Raw genomic sequence first — 19,139 nt, 5'->3', positions numbered from 1 at the left:
CGTCATCAGTCCTCGACACTGCTGATCTACCAGTAAGGTGATGCTGACCTGACTTTACCCCAGCTAGGGTGCAGAGAGACTGGAGCAGGCAGTACGCAGGCAATCAGACCACCCGCACATCGTCCCGGGCCGCGCCATTGTCAGCACCTCATACCTGTAGATGTCACACTCCGACAGGCAGATCTCCTCATCCACAGCGTCCCACAGATCAGGCTTCAGGGAAGTGAAGTCTTCACCCAGAGCAGACACCAGGCTGCTATTCACAGCATTCACCACCTGAGGGCGACAGGGCAGGGGTCTCTGAGAATCGGTGGCTGTGCCATTGCACCTGGCCTGTCCCTCACCGAGGACACGACAGCCGCCAACACCTCCAAGTGATCAGATACTTACCCAGTTCAGACTAGGCTCCCGACTAAACTCATGACTCCGTGCTGCACTGAAGTCATAGTCTGGGCGAAAAGACTCATTCAGTGTGGCGATCAGATAAAACAGGGTCTTCCTACTGCACTTGTCACTCAGCGGGCCCTCCTCATCTCCGCCGAGACTCTTCCCCAGCCTGCAAGACACAAAGCAGAGAAAACCTGAGAGCGGATCCCACCCATAAAGCTCGGACCACCCAAGAATGGCAGATACCGAGTCCCGAAATATCAGCACCTCCAAAACAAGTACCTGCTGGGACTGACGCCGCCCGTCTGCGGAGGAGACAAGGCCTCCAAAACATGTGGCTGCCCATCCTGGCAAAACTGCTTGAACAAGTGCTTGTCGTCCCCGGCCATCTTACACGAGTAGCTCTCAATCCTGCAATACATAAGAAAGCTGTCAAGAGGGAGCGGGAGCGAGGAAAGGCTGGCAAGAGGAAGACAAAGAGGGCGCGAGGCGAGCAGGCCGGAGGAAGGGAGGAAAGCAAAGAGGGCGCGAGGAGAGGCCGGCCGGAGGAAGGCAAAGAGGGCACAAGGCGAAGCCAGCTGGGAGGGAGGAAGGAAAGCAAAGAGGGCGCGAGGCGAGCCGGTCGGAGGAAAGCAAAGAGGACGCGAGGCGAGCAGGCCGGAGGGAGGAAAGCAAAGAGGGCATGAGGAAAGGCCGGCCAGAGGAAGGCAAAGAGGGCACAAGGCGAAGCCGGCTGGAGGAAGGAAGGAAAGCAAAGAGGGCGCGAGGCGAGCCGGTCGGAGGAAAGCAAAGAGGGCACAAGGAAAGGCCGGTCAGAGGAAGGCAAAGAGGGCACAAGGCGAAGCCGGCTGGAGGAAGGAAGGAAAGCAAAGAGGGCACAAGGCGAAGCCAGCTGCAGGAAGGAAGGCAAAGAGGGCGCAAGGAGAGCCGGCCGGAGGAAGGGAGGCAAAGAGGGAGCGAGGAAAGGCCGGCCGGAGGAAGGAAAAGAGGGCGCGAGGAAAGGCCGGCCGGAGGAAGGAAGGAAAGCAAAGAGGGCGTGAGGAAAGGCCGGCCGGAGGAAGGCAAAGAGGGCACAAGGCGAAGCCGGCTGCAGGAAGGAAGGCAAAGAGGGCGCGAGGCGAGCCGGCCGGAGGAAGGGAGGCAAAGAGGGCGCGAGGAAAGGCCGGCCAGAGAAAGCAAGGAAGGCAAAGAGGGCGCAAGGTGAGGCCGGCAGAAGGAAGGCAAAGAGGGCGCAAGGTGAGGCCGGCAGAAGGAAAGCAAAGAGGGCGCGAGGAAAGGCTGGCCGGAGGAAGGAAAGCAAAGAGGGCACAAGTCGAGGCCGGCCGGCGGAAGGAAAGCAAAGAGGGTGCGAGGCGAGGCCAGCGGAAATAAGGCAAAGAGGGCGTGAGGCGAGGCCAGCGGAAAGAAGGCAAAGAGGGCGTGAGGCGAGGAAGGAAGGAAAGCAAAGAGGGAGCGAGGCCAGGCCGACGGAAGGCAAAGAGGGCGTGAGGCGAGGCCGGCCAGAGGAAGGGAAGCAAAGAGGGCGCGAGGAAAGGCCGGCCCTAGGAAGGAAAGCAAAGAGGGAGCAAGGCGAGGCCGGCCAGAGGAAGGAAAGCAAAGAGGACGCAAGGCGAGGCCGGCCGGAGGAAGGAAGGCAAAGAGGGTGCGAGACGAGGTCGGCCGGCCGTAAGGGAGGCAAAGAGGGTGCGAGGAAAGGCCAGCCAGAGGAAGGAAGGAAAGCAAAGAGGGCGCGAGGCGAGGTTGGCTGGAGGAAGGAAAGCAAAGAGGGAGCGAGGAAAGGCCGGCCGGAGGAAGGAAAGCAAAGAGGGCGCAAGGCGAGGCAAGCCGGCAGAAGGAAGGCAAAGAGGGCGCGAGGAAAGGCCGGCAGAAGGAAGGCAAAAAGGGCGTGAGGCGAGGAAGGAAGCAAAGCAAAGAGGGCGCGAGGCGAGGCCGGCCGAAGGGAGGCAGAGAGGGCGCGAGGAAAGGTCGGCCGGAGGAAGGAAGGAAAGCAAAGAGGGCGTGAGGAAAGGCCGGCCTGAGGAAGGAAAGCAAAGAGGGAGCAAGGCGAGGCCGGCAGAAGGAAGGCAAAAAAGAGGGCGCGAGGAAAGGTCGGCCAGAGGAAGGAAAGCAAAGAGGACACAAGGCGAGGCCGGCCGGAGGAAGGAAGGCAAAGAGGGCGCGAGGAAAGGCCAGCCGGAGGAAGGAAGGAAAGCAAAGAGAGCGCAAGGCGAGCTGGCTGGAGGAAGGAAGGAAAGCAAAGAGGGCGCGAGGAAAGGCCGGCCCTAGGAAGGAAAGCAAAGAGGGAGCAAGGGGAGGCCGGCAGAAGGAAGGCAAAGAGGGCGTGAGGCGAGGAAGGAAGGAAAGCAAAGAGGGTGCGAGGCGAGGCCGGCCGGAGGAAAGAAGGCAAAGAGGGCGCAAGGTGAGGCCGGCGGAAGGAAGTCAAAGAGGGTGCGAGGCGAGGAAGGAAGGAAAGCAAAGAGGGTGCGAGGCGAGGCCGGCGGAAGGAAGGCAAAGAGGGAGTGAGGCGAGGAAAGAAAGCAAAGAGGGTGTGAGGCGAGGCAGGCGGAAAGAAGGCAAAGAGGGCGCAAGGAGAGACGGCCGGAGGAAGGAAGGAAAGCAAAGAGGGCGCAAGGCAAGGTCGGCAGAAGGAAGGCAAAGAGGGCGTGACGCGAAGTAGGCCAGAGGAAGGAAAGCAAAGAGGGTGCGAGGAGAGGCCAGCCAGAGAGCAAGGCTGGCCTTAGGAAGGAAGACACAGAGGGCGCAAAGCAAGGCCGGCCTCCGCAGGGAGCCGGATGAGGCCGCCAGGGCACCCATGGCTCCTCCCTCCCTGGCTGCGCCGATTATTCACCTGCCGATCACATGCGAGTCTCCGGTCTCAGCACACAATTGGGAATTGACAGCTTCAAAGTGAGAATTCTCCAGAAGCTTCATTCCCACGAGAGGTGGAACCTGCAGAGCACAGAACCATGAAGATAGTCGGGGAAAATAATAAACAGAGGGGACCACTGATGTAAGGAAGTTAGGGGGCTGGCGATAATATATGGAGGAGACCACTGTTGTATGGGGGGGGGGGATAATACACTGCTCAAAGAAAATAAAAGGGAACCCTAAAATCCCACATCCTAGACTTCACTGAATGAAATATTCCAGTTGTAAATCTTTATTCATTACATAGTAGAATGTGTTGAGAACAATAAAACCTAAAAATGATCAACGTAAATCACAACTAATATCCCACGGAGGTCTGGAGTTGGAATGATGTTCAAAATCAAAGTGGAAAATGAAGATACAGGCTGATCCAACTTCAGTGGAAATGCCTCAAGACAAGGAAATGATGCTTAGTAGTGTGTGTGGCCTCCACGTGCCTGAATGGTCTCCTGAGGGATCTCCTCCCAGACCTGGACTAAAGCATCCGCCATCTCCTGGACAGTCTGTGGTGCAACGTGACGTTGGTGGATGGTGCGAGACATGATGTCCCAGATGTGCTCAATCGGATTCAGGTCTGGGGAACGGGCGGGCCATTCCATAGCTTCAATGCCTTCATATTACAGTAACTGCTGACACACTCCAGCCACATGAGGTCTGGCATTGTCCTGCATTAGGAGGAACCCAGGGCCAACCGCACCAGCATATGGTCTCACAAGGGGTCTGAGGATCTCATCTCGGTACCTAATGGCAGTCAGGCTACCTCTGGCGAGCACATGTAGGGCTGTGCGGCCCGCCAAAGACATGCCACCCCACAGCATTACTGACCCACTGCCAAACCGGTCATGCTGAAGGATGTTGCAGGCAGCAGATCGCTCTCCACGGCGTCTCCAGACTGTCACATGTGCTCAGTGTGAACCTGCTTTCATCTGTGAAGAGCACAGGGCGCCAGGTGTGAATTTGCCATTCCTGGTGTTCTGTGGCAAATTCCAAGCTTCCTGCACGGTGTTGGGCTGTGAGTACAACCCCCATCTGTGGAGATCCGGTACCCAGACCATCCTCATAGAGTCGCTTTCTAACCGTTTGTGCAGACACATGCACATTTGTGGCCTGCTGGAGGTCATTTTGCAGGGCTCTGCCAGTGCTCCTCCTTGCACAAAGGCTGAGGTAGCGGTCCTGCTGCTGGGTTGTTGCCCTCCTACGGCCCCCTCCACGTCTCCTAGTGTACTGGCCTGTCTCCTGGTAGCACCTCTGGACACTACGCTGACAGACACAGCAAACCTTCTTGCCACAGCTCTCATTGATGTGCCATCCTGGATGAGCTGCACTACCTGAGCCACTTGTGTGGGTTGTAGAGTCTGTCTCATGCTACCACAAGTGTGAAATTACAACCAACATTCAAAAGTGACCAAACCATCAGCCAGAAAGCATTGGTGCTGAGATGTGGTCTGTGGTCCCCACCTGCAGAACCACTCCTTTATTGAGGGGGTCTTGAGAATTGCCAATAATTTCCATCTGTTGTCTATTCCATTTGCACAACAGCATGTGACATTGATTGTCAGGCAGTGTTGTTCCTAAGTGGACAGTTTGCTTTCACAGAAGTTTGATTTACTTGGAGTTAGATTCTGTTGTTTAAGTGTTCCCTTTATTGTTTTTGAGCAGTGTATATGGAGGAGACCACTGACGTATGGGGGGGATAATATATGGAGGAGACCACTGACGTATGGGGGGGAAAATATATGGAGGAGGCAACTGACGTATGGGGGGGGGGAAATATATGGAGGAGACCACTGACGTATGGGGGGGGGGGGGGAAAAATATATGGAGGAGACCACTGACGTATGGGGGGGGATAATATATGGAGGAGACCACTGACGTATGGGGGGGGATAATATATGGAGGAGACCACTGACGTATGGGGGGGAAAATATATGGAGGAGACCACTGACGTATGGGGGGGAAAATATATGGAGGAGACCACTGACGTATGGGGGGGGATAATATATGGAGGAGGCAACTGACGTATGGGGGGGAAAATATATGGAGGAGACCACTGACGTATGGGGGGGAAAATATATGGAGGAGACCACTGACGTATGGGGGGGGGATAATATATGGAGACCACTGACGTATGGGGGGGAAAATATATGGAGGAGACCACTGACGTATGGGGGGGAAAATATATGGAGGAGACCACTGACGTATGGGGGGGAAAATATATGGAGGAGACCACTGACGTATGGGGGGGGGATAATATATGGAGGAGACCACTGACGTATGGGGGGGAAAATATATGGAGGAGACCACTGACGTATGGGGGGGGGATAATATATGGAGGAGACCACTGACGTATGGGGGGGGGATAATATATGGAGGAGACCACTGACGTATGGGGGGGAAAATATATGGAGGAGACCACTGACGTATGGGGGGGAAAATATATGGAGGAGACCACTGACGTATGGGGGGGAAAATATATGGAGGAGACCACTGACGTATGGGGGGGGATAATATATGGAGGAGGCAACTGACGTATGGGGGGGAAAATATATGGAGGAGACCACTGACGTATGGGGGGGGAAAATATATGGAGGAGACCACTGACGTATGGGGGGGGGATAATATATGGAGGAGACCACTGACGTATGGGGGGGGGGGATAATATATGGAGGAGACCACTGACGTATGGGGGGGAAAATATATGGAGGAGACCACTGACGTATGGGGGGGGGGGATAATATATGGAGGAGACCACTGACGTATGGGGGGAAAATATATGGAGGAGACCACTGACGTATGGGGGGGAAAATATATGGAGGAGACCACTGACGTATGGGGGGGAAAATATATGGAGGAGACCACTGACGTATGGGGGGGGATAATATATGGAGGAGACCACTGACGTATGGGGGGGATAATATATGGAGGAGACCATTGATGTATGGGGGGGATAATATATGGAGGAGACCACTAACATATGGGGGAGATAATATATGGAGGAGACCACTGATGTATGGGGGGGGGGGGGGGATAATATATGAAGGAGACCACTGGACGTATGGGGGGGGGATAATATATGGAGGAGACCACTGATGTATGGGGGGGGGATAATATATGAAGGAGACCACTGACGTATGGGGGGGGGATAATATATGGAGGAGACCACTGATGTATGGGGGGGGGAAATAATATATGGAGGAGACCACTGATGTATGGGGGGGGATAATATATGAAGGAGACCACTGGACGTATGGGGGGGGATAATATATGGAGGAGACCACTGATGTATGGGGGGGGGGGGGAATAATATATGGAGGAGACCACTGATGTATGGGGGGGAAATAATATATGGAGGAGACCACTGACATATAGGGGGAGGGCCCCAGAAAGCTCTTGTAGAAGAATCTGGGCCCCAGAAGTGGTGTGTCTCCCACCCACGAGCAGCCACACACGTGGGCTCAGCAGACAGACTTGCTCTGGGGCAGATTCAGGCATTACACAGTATGACCAGCCTACAGATGTGCTCACATACTCTGTGCTGTGGGATCTTACCTGTGTGGGGGGAATAGGAGGGTCTTGTCAGCACTTGGACGTCGCTCAGTATCTTGGGGCTAATGTCAGTCTGTGGTGTATCGAGGATTCACGGAGACACGGAGCACGAAGAATGCAGAGCCACGGAGAAGACATCCTGCACCGACACCGAGGGACGAACACCACCGACACTGCGGAAACAAGGGAGAAGACAACTGCTGAAACACTCTGTGCTGCTGAGGGGCCGCTCCTCCTCCATGTCACACTGAGGTCAGTGCTGTAATCCTCTGTGCTGCTGAGGGGCCGCTCCTCCTCCATGTCACCGTCACACTGAGGTCTGTGCTGTAATCCTCTGTGCTGCTGAGGGGCCGCTCCTCCTCCATGTCACCGTCACACTGAGGTCAGTGCTGTAATCCTCTGTGCTGCTGAGGGGCCGCTCCTCCTCCATGTCACCGTCACACTGAGGTCTGTGCTGAAACACTCTGTGCTGCTGAGGGGCCGCTCCTCCTCCATGTCACCGTCACACTGAGGTCAGTGCTGAAACACTCTGTGCTGCTGAGGGGACGCTCCTCCCCCATGTCACCGTCACACTGAGGTCTGTGCTGTAATCCTCTGTGCTGCTGCTGAGGGGCCGCTCCTCCTCCATGTCACCGTCACACTGAGGTCAGTGCTGTAATCCTCTGTGCTGCTGAGGGGCCGCTCCTCCCCCATGTCACCGTCACACTGAGGTCTGTGCTGTAATCCTCTGTGCTGCTGAGGGGCCGCTCCTCCTCCATGTCACCGTCACACTGAGGTCTGTGCTGTAATCCTCTGTGCTGCTGAGGAGCCGCTTCTCCTCCATGTCACCGTCACACTGAGGTCAGTGCTGTAATCCTCTGTGCTGCTGAGGGGCCGCTCCTCCCCCATGTCACCGTCACACTGAGGTCAGTGCTGTAATCCTCTGTGCTGCTGCTGAGGGGCCGCTCCTCCCCCATGTCACCGTCACACTGAGGTCAGTGCTGTAATCCTCTGTGCTGCTGAGGGGCCGCTCCTCCCCCATGTCACCGTCACACTGAGGTCTGTGCTGTAATCCTCTGTGCTGCTGAGGAGCCGCTCCTCCTCCATGTCACCGTCACACTGAGGTCAGTGCTGTAATCCTCTGTGCTGCTGAGGGGCCGCTCCTCCTCCATGTCACCGTCACACTGAGGTCAGTGCTGTAATCCTCTGTGCTGCTGAGGGGCCGCTCCTCCTCCATGTCACCGTCACACTGAGGTCAGTGCTGTAATCCTCTGTGCTGCTGAGGGGCCGCTCCTCCTCCATGTCACCGTCACACTGAGGTCTGTGCTGTAATCCTCTGTGCTGCTGAGGAGCCGCTTCTCCTCCATGTCACCGTCACACTGAGGTCAGTGCTGTAATCCTCTGTGCTGCTGAGGGGCCGCTCCTCCCCCATGTCACACTGAGGTCAGTGCTGTAATCCTCTGTGCTGCTGAGGGGCCGCTCCTCCTCCATGTCACCGTCACACTGAGGTCTGTGCTGAAACACTCTGTGCTGCTGAGGGGCCGCTCCTCCTCCATGTCACCGTCACACTGAGGTCAGTGCTGAAACACTCTGTGCTGCTGAGGGGACGCTCCTCCCCCATGTCACCGTCACACTGAGGTCTGTGCTGTAATCCTCTGTGCTGCTGCTGAGGGGCCGCTCCTCCCCCATGTCACCGTCACACTGAGGTCAGTGCTGTAATCCTCTGTGCTGCTGAGGGGCCGCTCCTCCCCCATGTCACCGTCACACTGAGGTCTGTGCTGTAATCCTCTGTGCTGCTGAGGGGCCGCTCCTCCCCCATGTCACCGTCACACTGAGGTCAGTGCTGTAATCCTCTGTGCTGCTGAGGAGCCGCTCCTCCTCCATGTCACAGTCACACTGAGGTCAGTGCTGTAATCCTCTGTGCTGCTGAGGGGCCGCTCCTCCCCCATGTCACCGTCACACTGAGGTCAGTGCTGTAATCCTCTGTGCTGCTGAGGGGCCGCTCCTCCTCCATGTCACCGTCACACTGAGGTCAGTGCTGTAATCCTCTGTGCTGCTGAGGAGCCGCTCCTCCCCCATGTCACCGTCACACTGAGGTCAGTGCTGTAATCCTCTGTGCTGCTGAGGGGCCGCTCCTCCTCCATGTCACCGTCACACTGAGGTCAGTGCTGTAATCCTCTGTGCTGCTGAGGGGCCGCTCCTCCTCCATGTCACCGTCACACTGAGGTCTGTGCTGTAATCCTCTGTGCTGCTGAGGGGCCGCTCCCCCCCATGTCACCGTCACACTGAGGTCAGTGCTGTAATCCTCTGTGCTGCTGAGGAGCCGCTCCCCCCCATGTCACCGTCACACTGAGGTCAGTGCTGTAATCCTCTGTGCTGCTGCTGAGGGGCCGCTCCTCCCCCATGTCACCGTCACACTGAGGTCAGTGCTGTAATCCTCTGTGCTGCTGAGGAGCCGCTCCTCCTCCATGTCACCGTCACACTGAGGTCTGTGCTGTAATCCTCTGTGCTGCTGAGGGGCCGCTCCTCCTCCATGTCACCGTCACACTGAGGTCAGTGCTGTAATCCTCTGTGCTGCTGAGGAGCCGCTCCTCCTCCATGTCACCGTCACACTGAGGTCTGTGCTGTAATCCTCTGTGCTGCTGAGGGGCCGCTCCTCCTCCATGTCACCGTCACACTGAGGTCAGTGCTGTAATCCTCTGTGCTGCTGAGGAGCCGCTCCTCCTCCATGTCACCGTCACACTGAGGTCAGTGCTGTAATCCTCTGTGCTGCTGAGGGGCCGCTCCTCCTCCATGTCACCGTCACACTGAGGTCAGTGCTGTAATCCTCTGTGCTGCTGAGGAGCCGCTCCTCCTCCATGTCACCGTCACACTAAGGTCGGTGCTGTAATCCTCTGTGCTGCTGAGGGGCCGCTCCTCCCCCATGTCACCGTCACACTGAGGTCAGTGCTGTAATCCTCTGTGCTGCTGAGGGGCCGCTCCTCCCCCATGTCACCGTCACACTGAGGTCGGTGCTGTAATCCTCTGTGCTGCTGAGGGGCCGCTCCTCCCCCATGTCACCGTCACACTGAGGTCAGTGCTGTAATCCTCTGTGCTGCTGAGGAGCCGCTCCTCCTCCATGTCACCGTCACACTGAGGTCAGTGCTGTAATCCTCTGTGCTGCTGCTGAGGGGCCGCTCCTCCTCCATGTCACCGTCACACTGAGGTCAGTGCTGTAATCCTCTGTGCTGCTGAGGAGCCTCTCCTCCCCCATGTCACCGTCACACTGAGGTCAGTGCTGTAATCCTCTGTGCTGCTGAGGAGCCGCTCCTCCCCCATGTCACCGTCACACTGAGGTCAGTGCTGTAATCCTCTGTGCTGCTGAGGGGCCGCTCCTCCCCCATGTCACCGTCACACTGAGGTCTGTGCTGTAATCCTCTGTGCTGCTGAGGGGCCGCTCCTCCTCCATGTCACCGTCACACTGAGGTCGGTGCTGTAATCCTCTGTGCTGCTGAGGGGCCGCTCCTCCCCCATGTCACCGTCACACTGAGGTCAGTGCTGTAATCCTCTGTGCTGCTGAGGGGCCGCTCCTCCCCCATGTCACCGTCACACTGAGGTCAGTGCTGTAATCCTCTGTGCTGCTGAGGGGCCGCTCCTCCTCCATGTCACCGTCACACTGAGGTCGGTGCTGTAATCCTCTGTGCTGCTGAGGGGCCGCTCCTCCCCCATGTCACCGTCACACTGAGGTCTGTGCTGTAATCCTCTGTGCTGCTGAGGAGCCGCTCCTCCCCCATGTCACCGTCACACTGAGGTCAGTGCTGTAATCCTCTGTGCTGCTGAGGGGCCGCTCCTCCCCCATGTCACCGTCACACTGAGGTCTGTGCTGTAATCCTCTGTGCTGCTGAGGGGCCGCTCCTCCTCCATGTCACCGTCACACTGAGGTCGGTGCTGTAATCCTCTGTGCTGCTGAGGGGCCGCTCCTCCCCCATGTCACCGTCACACTGAGGTCAGTGCTGTAATCCTCTGTGCTGCTGAGGGGCCGCTCCTCCTCCATGTCACCGTCACACTGAGGTCAGTGCTGTAATCCTCTGTGCTGCTGAGGGGCCGCTCCTCCCCCATGTCACCGTCACACTGAGGTCAGTGCTGTAATCCTCTGTGCTGCTGAGGAGCCGATCCTCCTCCATGTCACCGTCACACTGAGGTCAGTGCTGTAATCCTCTGTGCTGCTGAGGAGCCGATCCTCCTCCATGTCACCGTCACACTGAGGTCAGTGCTGTAATCCTCTGTGCTGCTGAGGAGCCGCTCCTCCTCCATGTCACCGTCACACTGAGGTCGGTGCTGTAATCCTCTGTGCTGCTGAGGAGCCGCTCCTCCTCCATGTCACCGTCACACTGAGGTCAGTGCTGTAATCCTCTGTGCTGCTGAGGGGCCGCTCCTCCTCCATGTCACCGTCACACTGAGGTCAGTGCTGTAATCCTCTGTGCTGCTGAGGGGCCGCTCCTCCTCCATGTCACCGTCACACTGAGGTCAGTGCTGTAATCCTCTGTGCTGCTGAGGAGCCGCTCCCCCCCATGTCACCGTCACACTGAGGTCAGTGCTGTAATCCTCTGTGCTGCTGAGGGGCCGCTCCTCCTCCATGTCACCGTCACACTGAGGTCTGTGCTGTAATCCTCTGTGCTGCTGAGGGGCCGCTCCTCCTCCATGTCACCGTCACACTGAGGTCAGTGCTGTAATCCTCTGTGCTGCTGAGGAGCCGCTCCTCCTCCATGTCACCGTCACACTGAGGTCTGTGCTGTAATCCTCTGTGCTGCTGAGGAGCCGCTCCTCCTCCATGTCACCGTCACACTGAGGTCAGTGCTGTAATCCTCTGTGCTGCTGAGGAGCCGCTCCTCCTCCATGTCACCGTCACACTGAGGTCTGTGCTGTAATCCTCTGTGCTGCTGAGGAGCCGCTCCTCCCCCATGTCACCGTCACACTGAGGTCAGTGCTGTAATCCTCTGTGCTGCTGAGGGGCCGCTCCTCCTCCATGTCACCGTCACACTGAGGTCTGTGCTGTAATCCTCTGTGCTGCTGAGGGGCCGCTCCTCCCCCATGTCACCGTCACACTGAGGTCAGTGCTGTAATCCTCTGTGCTGCTGAGGAGCCGCTCCTCCCCCATGTCACCGTCACACTGAGGTCAGTGCTGTAATCCTCTGTGCTGCTGAGGGGCCGCTCCTCCCCCATGTCACCGTCACACTGAGGTCAGTGCTGTAATCCTCTGTGCTGCTGAGGGGCCGCTCCTCCTCCATGTCACAGTCACACTGAGGTCGGTGCTGTAATCCTCTGTGCTGCTGAGGGGCCGCTCCTCCCCCATGTCACCGTCACACTGAGGTCAGTGCTGTAATCCTCTGTGCTGCTGAGGGGCCGCTCCTCCCCCATGTCACACTGAGGTCAGTGCTGTAATCCTCTGTGCTGCTGAGGGGCCGCTCCTCCTCCATGTCACCGTCACACTGAGGTCAGTGCTGTAATCCTCTGTGCTGCTGAGGAGCCGCTCCTCCCCCATGTCACCGTCACACTGAGGTCTGTGCTGTAATCCTCTGTGCTGCTGAGGGGCCGCTCCTCCTCCATGTCACCGTCACACTGAGGTCAGTGCTGTAATCCTCTGTGCTGCTGAGGAGCCGCTCCTCCTCCATGTCACCGTCACACTGAGGTCAGTGCTGTAATCCTCTGTGCTGCTGAGGGGCCGCTCCTCCCCCATGTCACCGTCACACTGAGGTCAGTGCTGTAATCCTCTGTGCTGCTGAGGGGCCGCTCCTCCCCCATGTCACCGTCACACTGAGGTCAGTGCTGTAATCCTCTGTGCTGCTGAGGAGCCGCTCCTCCCCCATGTCACCGTCACACTGAGGTCAGTGCTGTAATCCTCTGTGCTGCTGAGGGGCCGCTCCTCCTCCATGTCACCGTCACACTGAGGTCGGTGCTGTAATCCTCTGTGCTGCTGAGGGGCCGCTCCTCCCCCATGTCACCGTCACACTGAGGTCAGTGCTGTAATCCTCTGTGCTGCTGAGGAGCCGCTCCTCCTCCATGTCACCGTCACACTGAGGTCAGCGCTGTAATCCTCTGTGCTGCTGAGGAGCCGCTCCTCCCCCATGTCACCGTCACACTGAGGTCAGTGCTGTAATCCTCTGTGCTGCTGAGGGGCCGCTCCTCCCCCATGTCACCGTCACACTGAGGTCAGTGCTGTAATCCTCTGTGCTGCTGAGGGGCCGCTCCTCCTCCATGTCACCGTCACACTGAGGTCAGTGCTGTAATCCTCTGTGCTGCTGAGGAGCCGCTCCTCCCCCATGTCACCGTCACACTGAGGTCAGTGCTGTAATCCTCTGTGCTGCTGAGGGGCCGCTCCTCCCCCATGTCACCGTCACACTGAGGTCAGTGCTGTAATCCTCTGTGCTGCTGAGGGGCCGCTCCTCCCCCATGTCACCGTCACACTGAGGTCTGTGCTGTAATCCTCTGTGCTGCTGAGGGGCCGCTCCTCCTCCATGTCACCGTCACACTGAGGTCAGTGCTGTAATCCTCTGTGCTGCTGAGGGGCCGCTCCCCCCCATGTCACCGTCACACTGGGGTCAGTGCTGTAATCCTCTGTGCTGCTGAGGGGCCGCTCCTCCCCCATGTCACCGTCACACTGAGGTCAGTGCTGTAATCCTCTGTGCTGCTGAGGAGCCGCTCCTCCCCCATGTCACCGTCACACTGAGGTCAGTGCTGTAATCCTCTGTGCTGCTGAGGGGCCGCTCCTCCCCCATGTCACCGTCACACTGAGGTCAGTGCTGTAATCCTCTGTGCTGCTGAGGGGCCGCTCCTCCCCCATGTCACCGTCACACTGAGGTCAGTGCTGTAATCCTCTGTGCTGCTGAGGGGCCGCTCCTCCTCCATGTCACCGTCACACTGAGGTCAGTGCTGTAATCCTCTGTGCTGCTGAGGGGCCGCTCCTCCTCCATGTCACCGTCACACTGAGGTCAGTGCTGTAATCCTCTGTGCTGCTGAGGGGCCGCTCCTCCTCCATGTCACCGTCACACTGAGGTCTGTGCTGTAATCCTCTGTGCTGCTGATGTCACCGTCACACTGAGGTCAGTGCTGTAATCCTCTGTGCTGCTGAGGGGCCGCTCCTCCCCCATGTCACCGTCACACTGAGGTCAGTGCTGTAATCCTCTGTGCTGCTGAGGGGCCGCTCCTCCCCCATGTCACCGTCACACTGAGGTCAGTGCTGTAATCCTCTGTGCTGCTGAGGGGCCGCTCCTCCTCCATGTCACCGTCACACTGAGGTCAGTGCTGTAATCCTCTGTGCTGCTGAGGGGCCGCTCCTCCTCCATGTCACCGTCACACTGAGGTCAGTGCTGTAATCCTCTGTGCTGCTGAGGGGCCGCTCCTCCCCCATGTCACCGTCACACTGAGGTCAGTGCTGTAATCCTCTGTGCTGCTGAGGAGCCGCTCCTCCCCCATGTCACCGTCACACTGAGGTCAGTGCTGTAATCCTCTGTGCTGCTGAGGAGCCGCTCCTCCCCCATGTCACCGTCACACTGAGGTCAGTGCTGTAATCCTCTGTGCTGCTGAGGAGCCGCTCCTCCTCCATGTCACCGTCACACTGAGGTCTGTGCTGTAATCCTCTGTGCTGCTGAGGGGCCGCTCCTCCTCCATGTCACCGTCACACTGAGGTCGGTGCTGTAATCCTCTGTGCTGCTGAGGAGCCGCTCCTCCTCCATGTCACCGCCACACTGACGTCAGTGCTGTAATCCTCTGTGCTGCTGAGGGGCCGCTCCTCCCCCATGTCACCGTCACACTGAGGTCAGTGCTGTAATCCTCTGTGCTGCTGAGGGGCCGCTCCTCCCCCATGTCACCGTCACACTGGGGTCTGTGCTGTAATCCTCTGTGCTGCTGAGGGGCCGCTCCTCCTCCATGTCACCGTCACACTGAGGTCAGTGCTGTAATCCTCTGTGCTGCTGAGGGGCCGCTCCCCCCCATGTCACCGTCACACTGAGGTCAGTGCTGTAATCCTCTGTGCTGCTGAGGGGCCGCTCCTCCTCCATGTCACCGTCACACTGAGGTCTGTGCTGTAATCCTCTGTGCTGCTGAGGGGCCGCTCCTCCCCCATGTCACCGTCACACTGAGGTCAGTGCTGTAATCCTCTGTGCTGCTGAGGAGCCGCTCCTCCTCCATGTCACCGTCACACTGAGGTCAGTGCTGTAATCCTCTGTGCTGCTGAGGGGCCGCTCCTCCCCCATGTCACCGTCACACTGAGGTCTGTGCTGTAATCCTCTGTGCTGCTGAGGGGCCGCTCCTCCTCCATGTCACCGCCACACTGACGTCAGTGCTGTAATCCTCTGTGCTGCTGAGGGGCCGCTCCTCCCCCATGTCACCGTCACACTGAGGTCAGTGCTGTAATCCTCTGTGCTGCTGAGGGGCCGCTCCTCCCCCATGTCACCGTCACACTGGGGTCTGTGCTGTAATCCTCTGTGCTGCTGAGGGGCCGCTCCTCCTCCATGTCACCGTCACACTGAGGTCAGTGCTGTAATCCTCTGTGCTGCTGAGGGGCCGCTCCCCCCCATGTCACCGTCACACTGAGGTCAGTGCTGTAATCCTCTGTGCTGCTGAGGGGCCGCTCCTCCTCCATGTCACCGTCACACTGAGGTCTGTGCTGTAATCCTCTGTGCTGCTGAGGGGCCGCTCCTCCCCCATGTCACCGTCACACTGAGGTCAGTGCTGTAATCCTCTGTGCTGCTGAGGGGCCGCTCCTCCTCCATGTCACCGTCACACTGAGGTCAGTGCTGTAATCCTCTGTGCTGCTGAGGGGCCGCTCCTCCCCCATGTCACCGTCACACTGAGGTCTGTGCTGTAATCCTCTGTGCTGCTGAGGGGCCGCTCCTCCTCCATGTCACCGTCACACTGAGGTCGGTGCTGTAATCCTCTGTGCTGCTGAGGAGCCGCTCCTCCTCCATGTCACCGCCACACTGACGTCAGTGCTGTAATCCTCTGTGCTGCTGAGGGGCCGCTCCTCCCCCATGTCACCGTCACACTGAGGTCAGTGCTGTAATCCTCTGTGCTGCTGAGGGGCCGCTCCTCCCCCATGTCACCGTCACACTGGGGTCTGTGCTGTAATCCTCTGTGCTGCTGAGGGGCCGCTCCTCCTCCATGTCACCGTCACACTGAGGTCAGTGCTGTAATCCTCTGTGCTGCTGAGGGGCCGCTCCCCCCCATGTCACCGTCACACTGAGGTCAGTGCTGTAATCCTCTGTGCTGCTGAGGGGCCGCTCCTCCTCCATGTCACCGTCACACTGAGGTCTGTGCTGTAATCCTCTGTGCTGCTGAGGGGCCGCTCCTCCCCCATGTCACCGTCACACTGAGGTCAGTGCTGTAATCCTCTGTGCTGCTGAGGGGCCGCTCCTCCCCCATGTCACCGTCACACTGAGGTCTGTGCTGTAATCCTCTGTGCTGCTGAGGAGCCGCTCCTCCTCCATGTCACCGTCACACTGAGGTCAGTGCTGTAATCCTCTGTGCTGCTGAGGGGCCGCTCCTCCTCCATGTCACCGTCACACTGAGGTCTGTGCTGTAATCCTCTGTGCTGCTGAGGGGCCGCTCCTCCTCCATGTCACCGTCACACTGAGGTCAGTGCTGTAATCCTCTATGCTGCTGAGGAGCCGCTCCTCCCCCATGTCACCGTCACACTGAGGTCAGTGCTGTAATCCTCTGTGCTGCTGAGGAGCCGCTCCTCCTCCATGTCACCGTCACACTGAGGTCAGTGCTGTAATCCTCTGTGCTGCTGAGGGGCCGCTCCTCCCCCATGTCACCGTCACACTGGGGTCTGTGCTGTAATCCTCTGTGCTGCTGAGGGGCCGCTCCTCCCCCATGTCACCGTCACACTGAGGTCAGTGCTGTAATCCTCTGTGCTGCTGCTGAGGGGCCGCTCCTCCCCCATGTCACCGTCACACTGAGGTCAGTGCTGTAATCCTCTGTGCTGCTGAGGGGCCGCTCCTCCCCCATGTCACCGTCACACTGAGGTCAGTGCTGTAATCCTCTGTGCTGCTGAGGAGCCGCTCCTCCCCCATGTCACCGTCACACTGAGGTCAGTGCTGTAATCCTCTGTGCTGCTGAGGGGCCGCTCCTCCCCCATGTCACCGTCACACTGAGGTCAGTGCTGTAATCCTCTGTGCTGCTGAGGGGCCGCTCCTCCCCCATGTCACCGTCACACTGAGGTCAGTGCTGTAATCCTCTGTGCTGCTGAGGGGCCGCTCCTCCTCCATGTCACCGTCACACTGAGGTCAGTGCTGTAATCCTCTGTGCTGCTGAGGGGCCGCTCCTCCTCCATGTCACCGTCACACTGAGGTCTCTGCTGTAATCCTCTGTGCTGCTGAGGGGCCGCTCCTCCCCCATGTCACCGTCACACTGAGGTCTGTGCTGTAATCCTCTGTGCTGCTGAGGAGCCGCTCCTCCCCCATGTCACCGTCACACTGAGGTCAGTGCTGTAATCCTCTGTGCTGCTGAGGGGCCGCTCCTCCCCCATGTCACCGTCACACTGAGGTCAGTGCTGTAATCCTCTGTGCTGCTGAGGGGCCGCTCCTCCCCCATGTCACCGTCACACTGAGGTCAGTGCTGTAATCCTCTGTGCTGCTGAGGGGCCGCTCCTCCCCCATGTCACCGTCACACTGAGGTCAGTGCTGTAATCCTCTGTGCTGCTGAGGAGCCGCTCCTCCCCCATGTCACCGTCACACTGAGGTCAGTGCTGTAATCCTCTGTGCTGCTGAGGGGCCGCTCCTCCCCCATGTCACCGTCACACTGAGGTCAGTGCTGTAATCCTCTGTGCTGCTGAGGAGCCGCTCCTCCTCCATGTCACCGTCACACTGAGGTCAGTGCTGTAATCCTCTGTGCTGCTGAGGAGCCGCTCCTCCCCCATGTCACCGTCACACTGAGGTCAGTGCTGTAATCCTCTGTGCTGCTGAGGGGCCGCTCCTCCCCCATGTCACCGTCACACTGAGGTCAGTGCTGTAATCCTCTGTGCTGCTGAGGGGCCGCTCCTCCTCCATGTCACCGTCACACTGAGGTCAGTGCTGTAATCCTCTGTGCTGCTGAGGAGCCGCTCCTCCCCCATGTCACCGTCACACTGAGGTCAGTGCTGTAATCCTCTGTGCTGCTGAGGGGCCGCTCCTCCCCCATGTCACCGTCACACTGAGGTCAGTGCTGTAATCCTCTGTGCTGCTGAGGGGCCGCTCCTCCCCCATGTCACCGTCACACTGAGGTCAGTGCTGTAATCCTCTGTGCTGCTGAGGGGCCGCTCCTCCTCCATGTCACCGTCATACTGAGGTCAGTGCTGTAATCCTCTGTGCTGCTGAGGAGCCGCTCCTCCTCCATGTCACCGTCACACTGAGGTCAGTGCTGTAATCCTCTGTGCTGCTGAGGGGCCGTTCCTCCTCCATGTCACCGTCACACTGGGGTCAGTGCTGTAATCCTCTGTGCTGCTGAGGGGCCGCTCCCCCCCATGTCACCGTCACACTGAGGTCAGTGCTGTAATCCTCTGTGCTGCTGAGGGGCCGCTCCTCCCCCATGTCACCGTCACACTGAGGTCAGTGCTGTAATCCTCTGTGCTGCTGAGGGGCCGCTCCTCCCCCATGTCACCGTCACACTGAGGTCGGTGCTGTAATCCTCTGTGCTGCTGAGGGGCCGCTCCTCCCCCATGTCACCGTCACACTGAGGTCAGCGCTGTAATCCTCTGTGCTGCTGAGGAGCCGCTCCTCCTCCATGTCACCGTCACACTGAGGTCAGTGCTGTAATCCTCTGTGCTGCTGCTGAGGGGCCGCTCCTCCTCCATGTCACCGTCACACTGAGGTCGGTGCTGTAATCCTCTGTGCTGCTGAGGGGCCGCTCCTCCCCCATGTCACCGTCACACTGAGGTCAGTGCTGTAATCCTCTGTGCTGCTGAGGGGCCGCTCCTCCTCCATGTCACCGTCACACTGAGGTCAGTGCTGTAATCCTCTGTGCTGCTGAGGGGCCGCTCCTCCTCCATGTCACCGTCACACTGAGGTCAGTGCTGTAATCCTCTGTGCTGCTGAGGGGCCGCTCCTCCTCCATGTCACCGTCACACTGAGGTCAGTGCTGTAATCCTCTGTGCTGCTGAGGGGCCGCTCCCCCCCATGTCACCGTCACACTGAGGTCAGTGCTGTAATCCTCTGTGCTGCTGAGGAGCCGCTCCTCCCCCATGTCACCGTCACACTGAGGTCAGTGCTGTAATCCTCTGTGCTGCTGAGGGGCCGCTCCTCCCCCATGTCACCGTCACACTGAGGTCAGTGCTGTAATCCTCTGTGCTGCTGAGGAGCCGATCC

At 58.6% G+C, this 19,139-nt stretch overlaps 1 protein-coding gene across 2 annotated transcripts in view; it reads right to left on the bottom strand.

Moving 5' to 3' along the window:
- MAF1 (MAF1 negative regulator of RNA polymerase III) overlaps positions 1 to 19,139 on the bottom strand; it is a 48,057-nt gene that overhangs the window by 11,804 nt on the left and 17,114 nt on the right. For both annotated transcript variants that reach the window (XM_077271606.1, XM_077271607.1), the window contains exons 2-6: positions 6,844 to 7,013; positions 3,215 to 3,315; positions 670 to 798; positions 391 to 556; positions 155 to 276 (exon numbers count right to left, since the gene is read on the bottom strand). In XM_077271606.1, the coding sequence (XP_077127721.1) occupies positions 155 to 276; positions 391 to 556; positions 670 to 798; positions 3,215 to 3,297 (500 nt within the window). In that variant the 5' untranslated portion in view covers positions 3,298 to 3,315; positions 6,844 to 7,013. The remainder of the gene's footprint in view (positions 1 to 154; positions 277 to 390; positions 557 to 669; positions 799 to 3,214; positions 3,316 to 6,843; positions 7,014 to 19,139) is intronic.

Source organism: Ranitomeya variabilis, chromosome 6 (genome assembly GCF_051348905.1).
Source record: "Ranitomeya variabilis isolate aRanVar5 chromosome 6, aRanVar5.hap1, whole genome shotgun sequence".
Taxonomy (NCBI): Eukaryota; Metazoa; Chordata; class Amphibia; order Anura; family Dendrobatidae; genus Ranitomeya; species Ranitomeya variabilis.
This window is presented reverse-complemented; position numbering and strand designations above follow the sequence as displayed.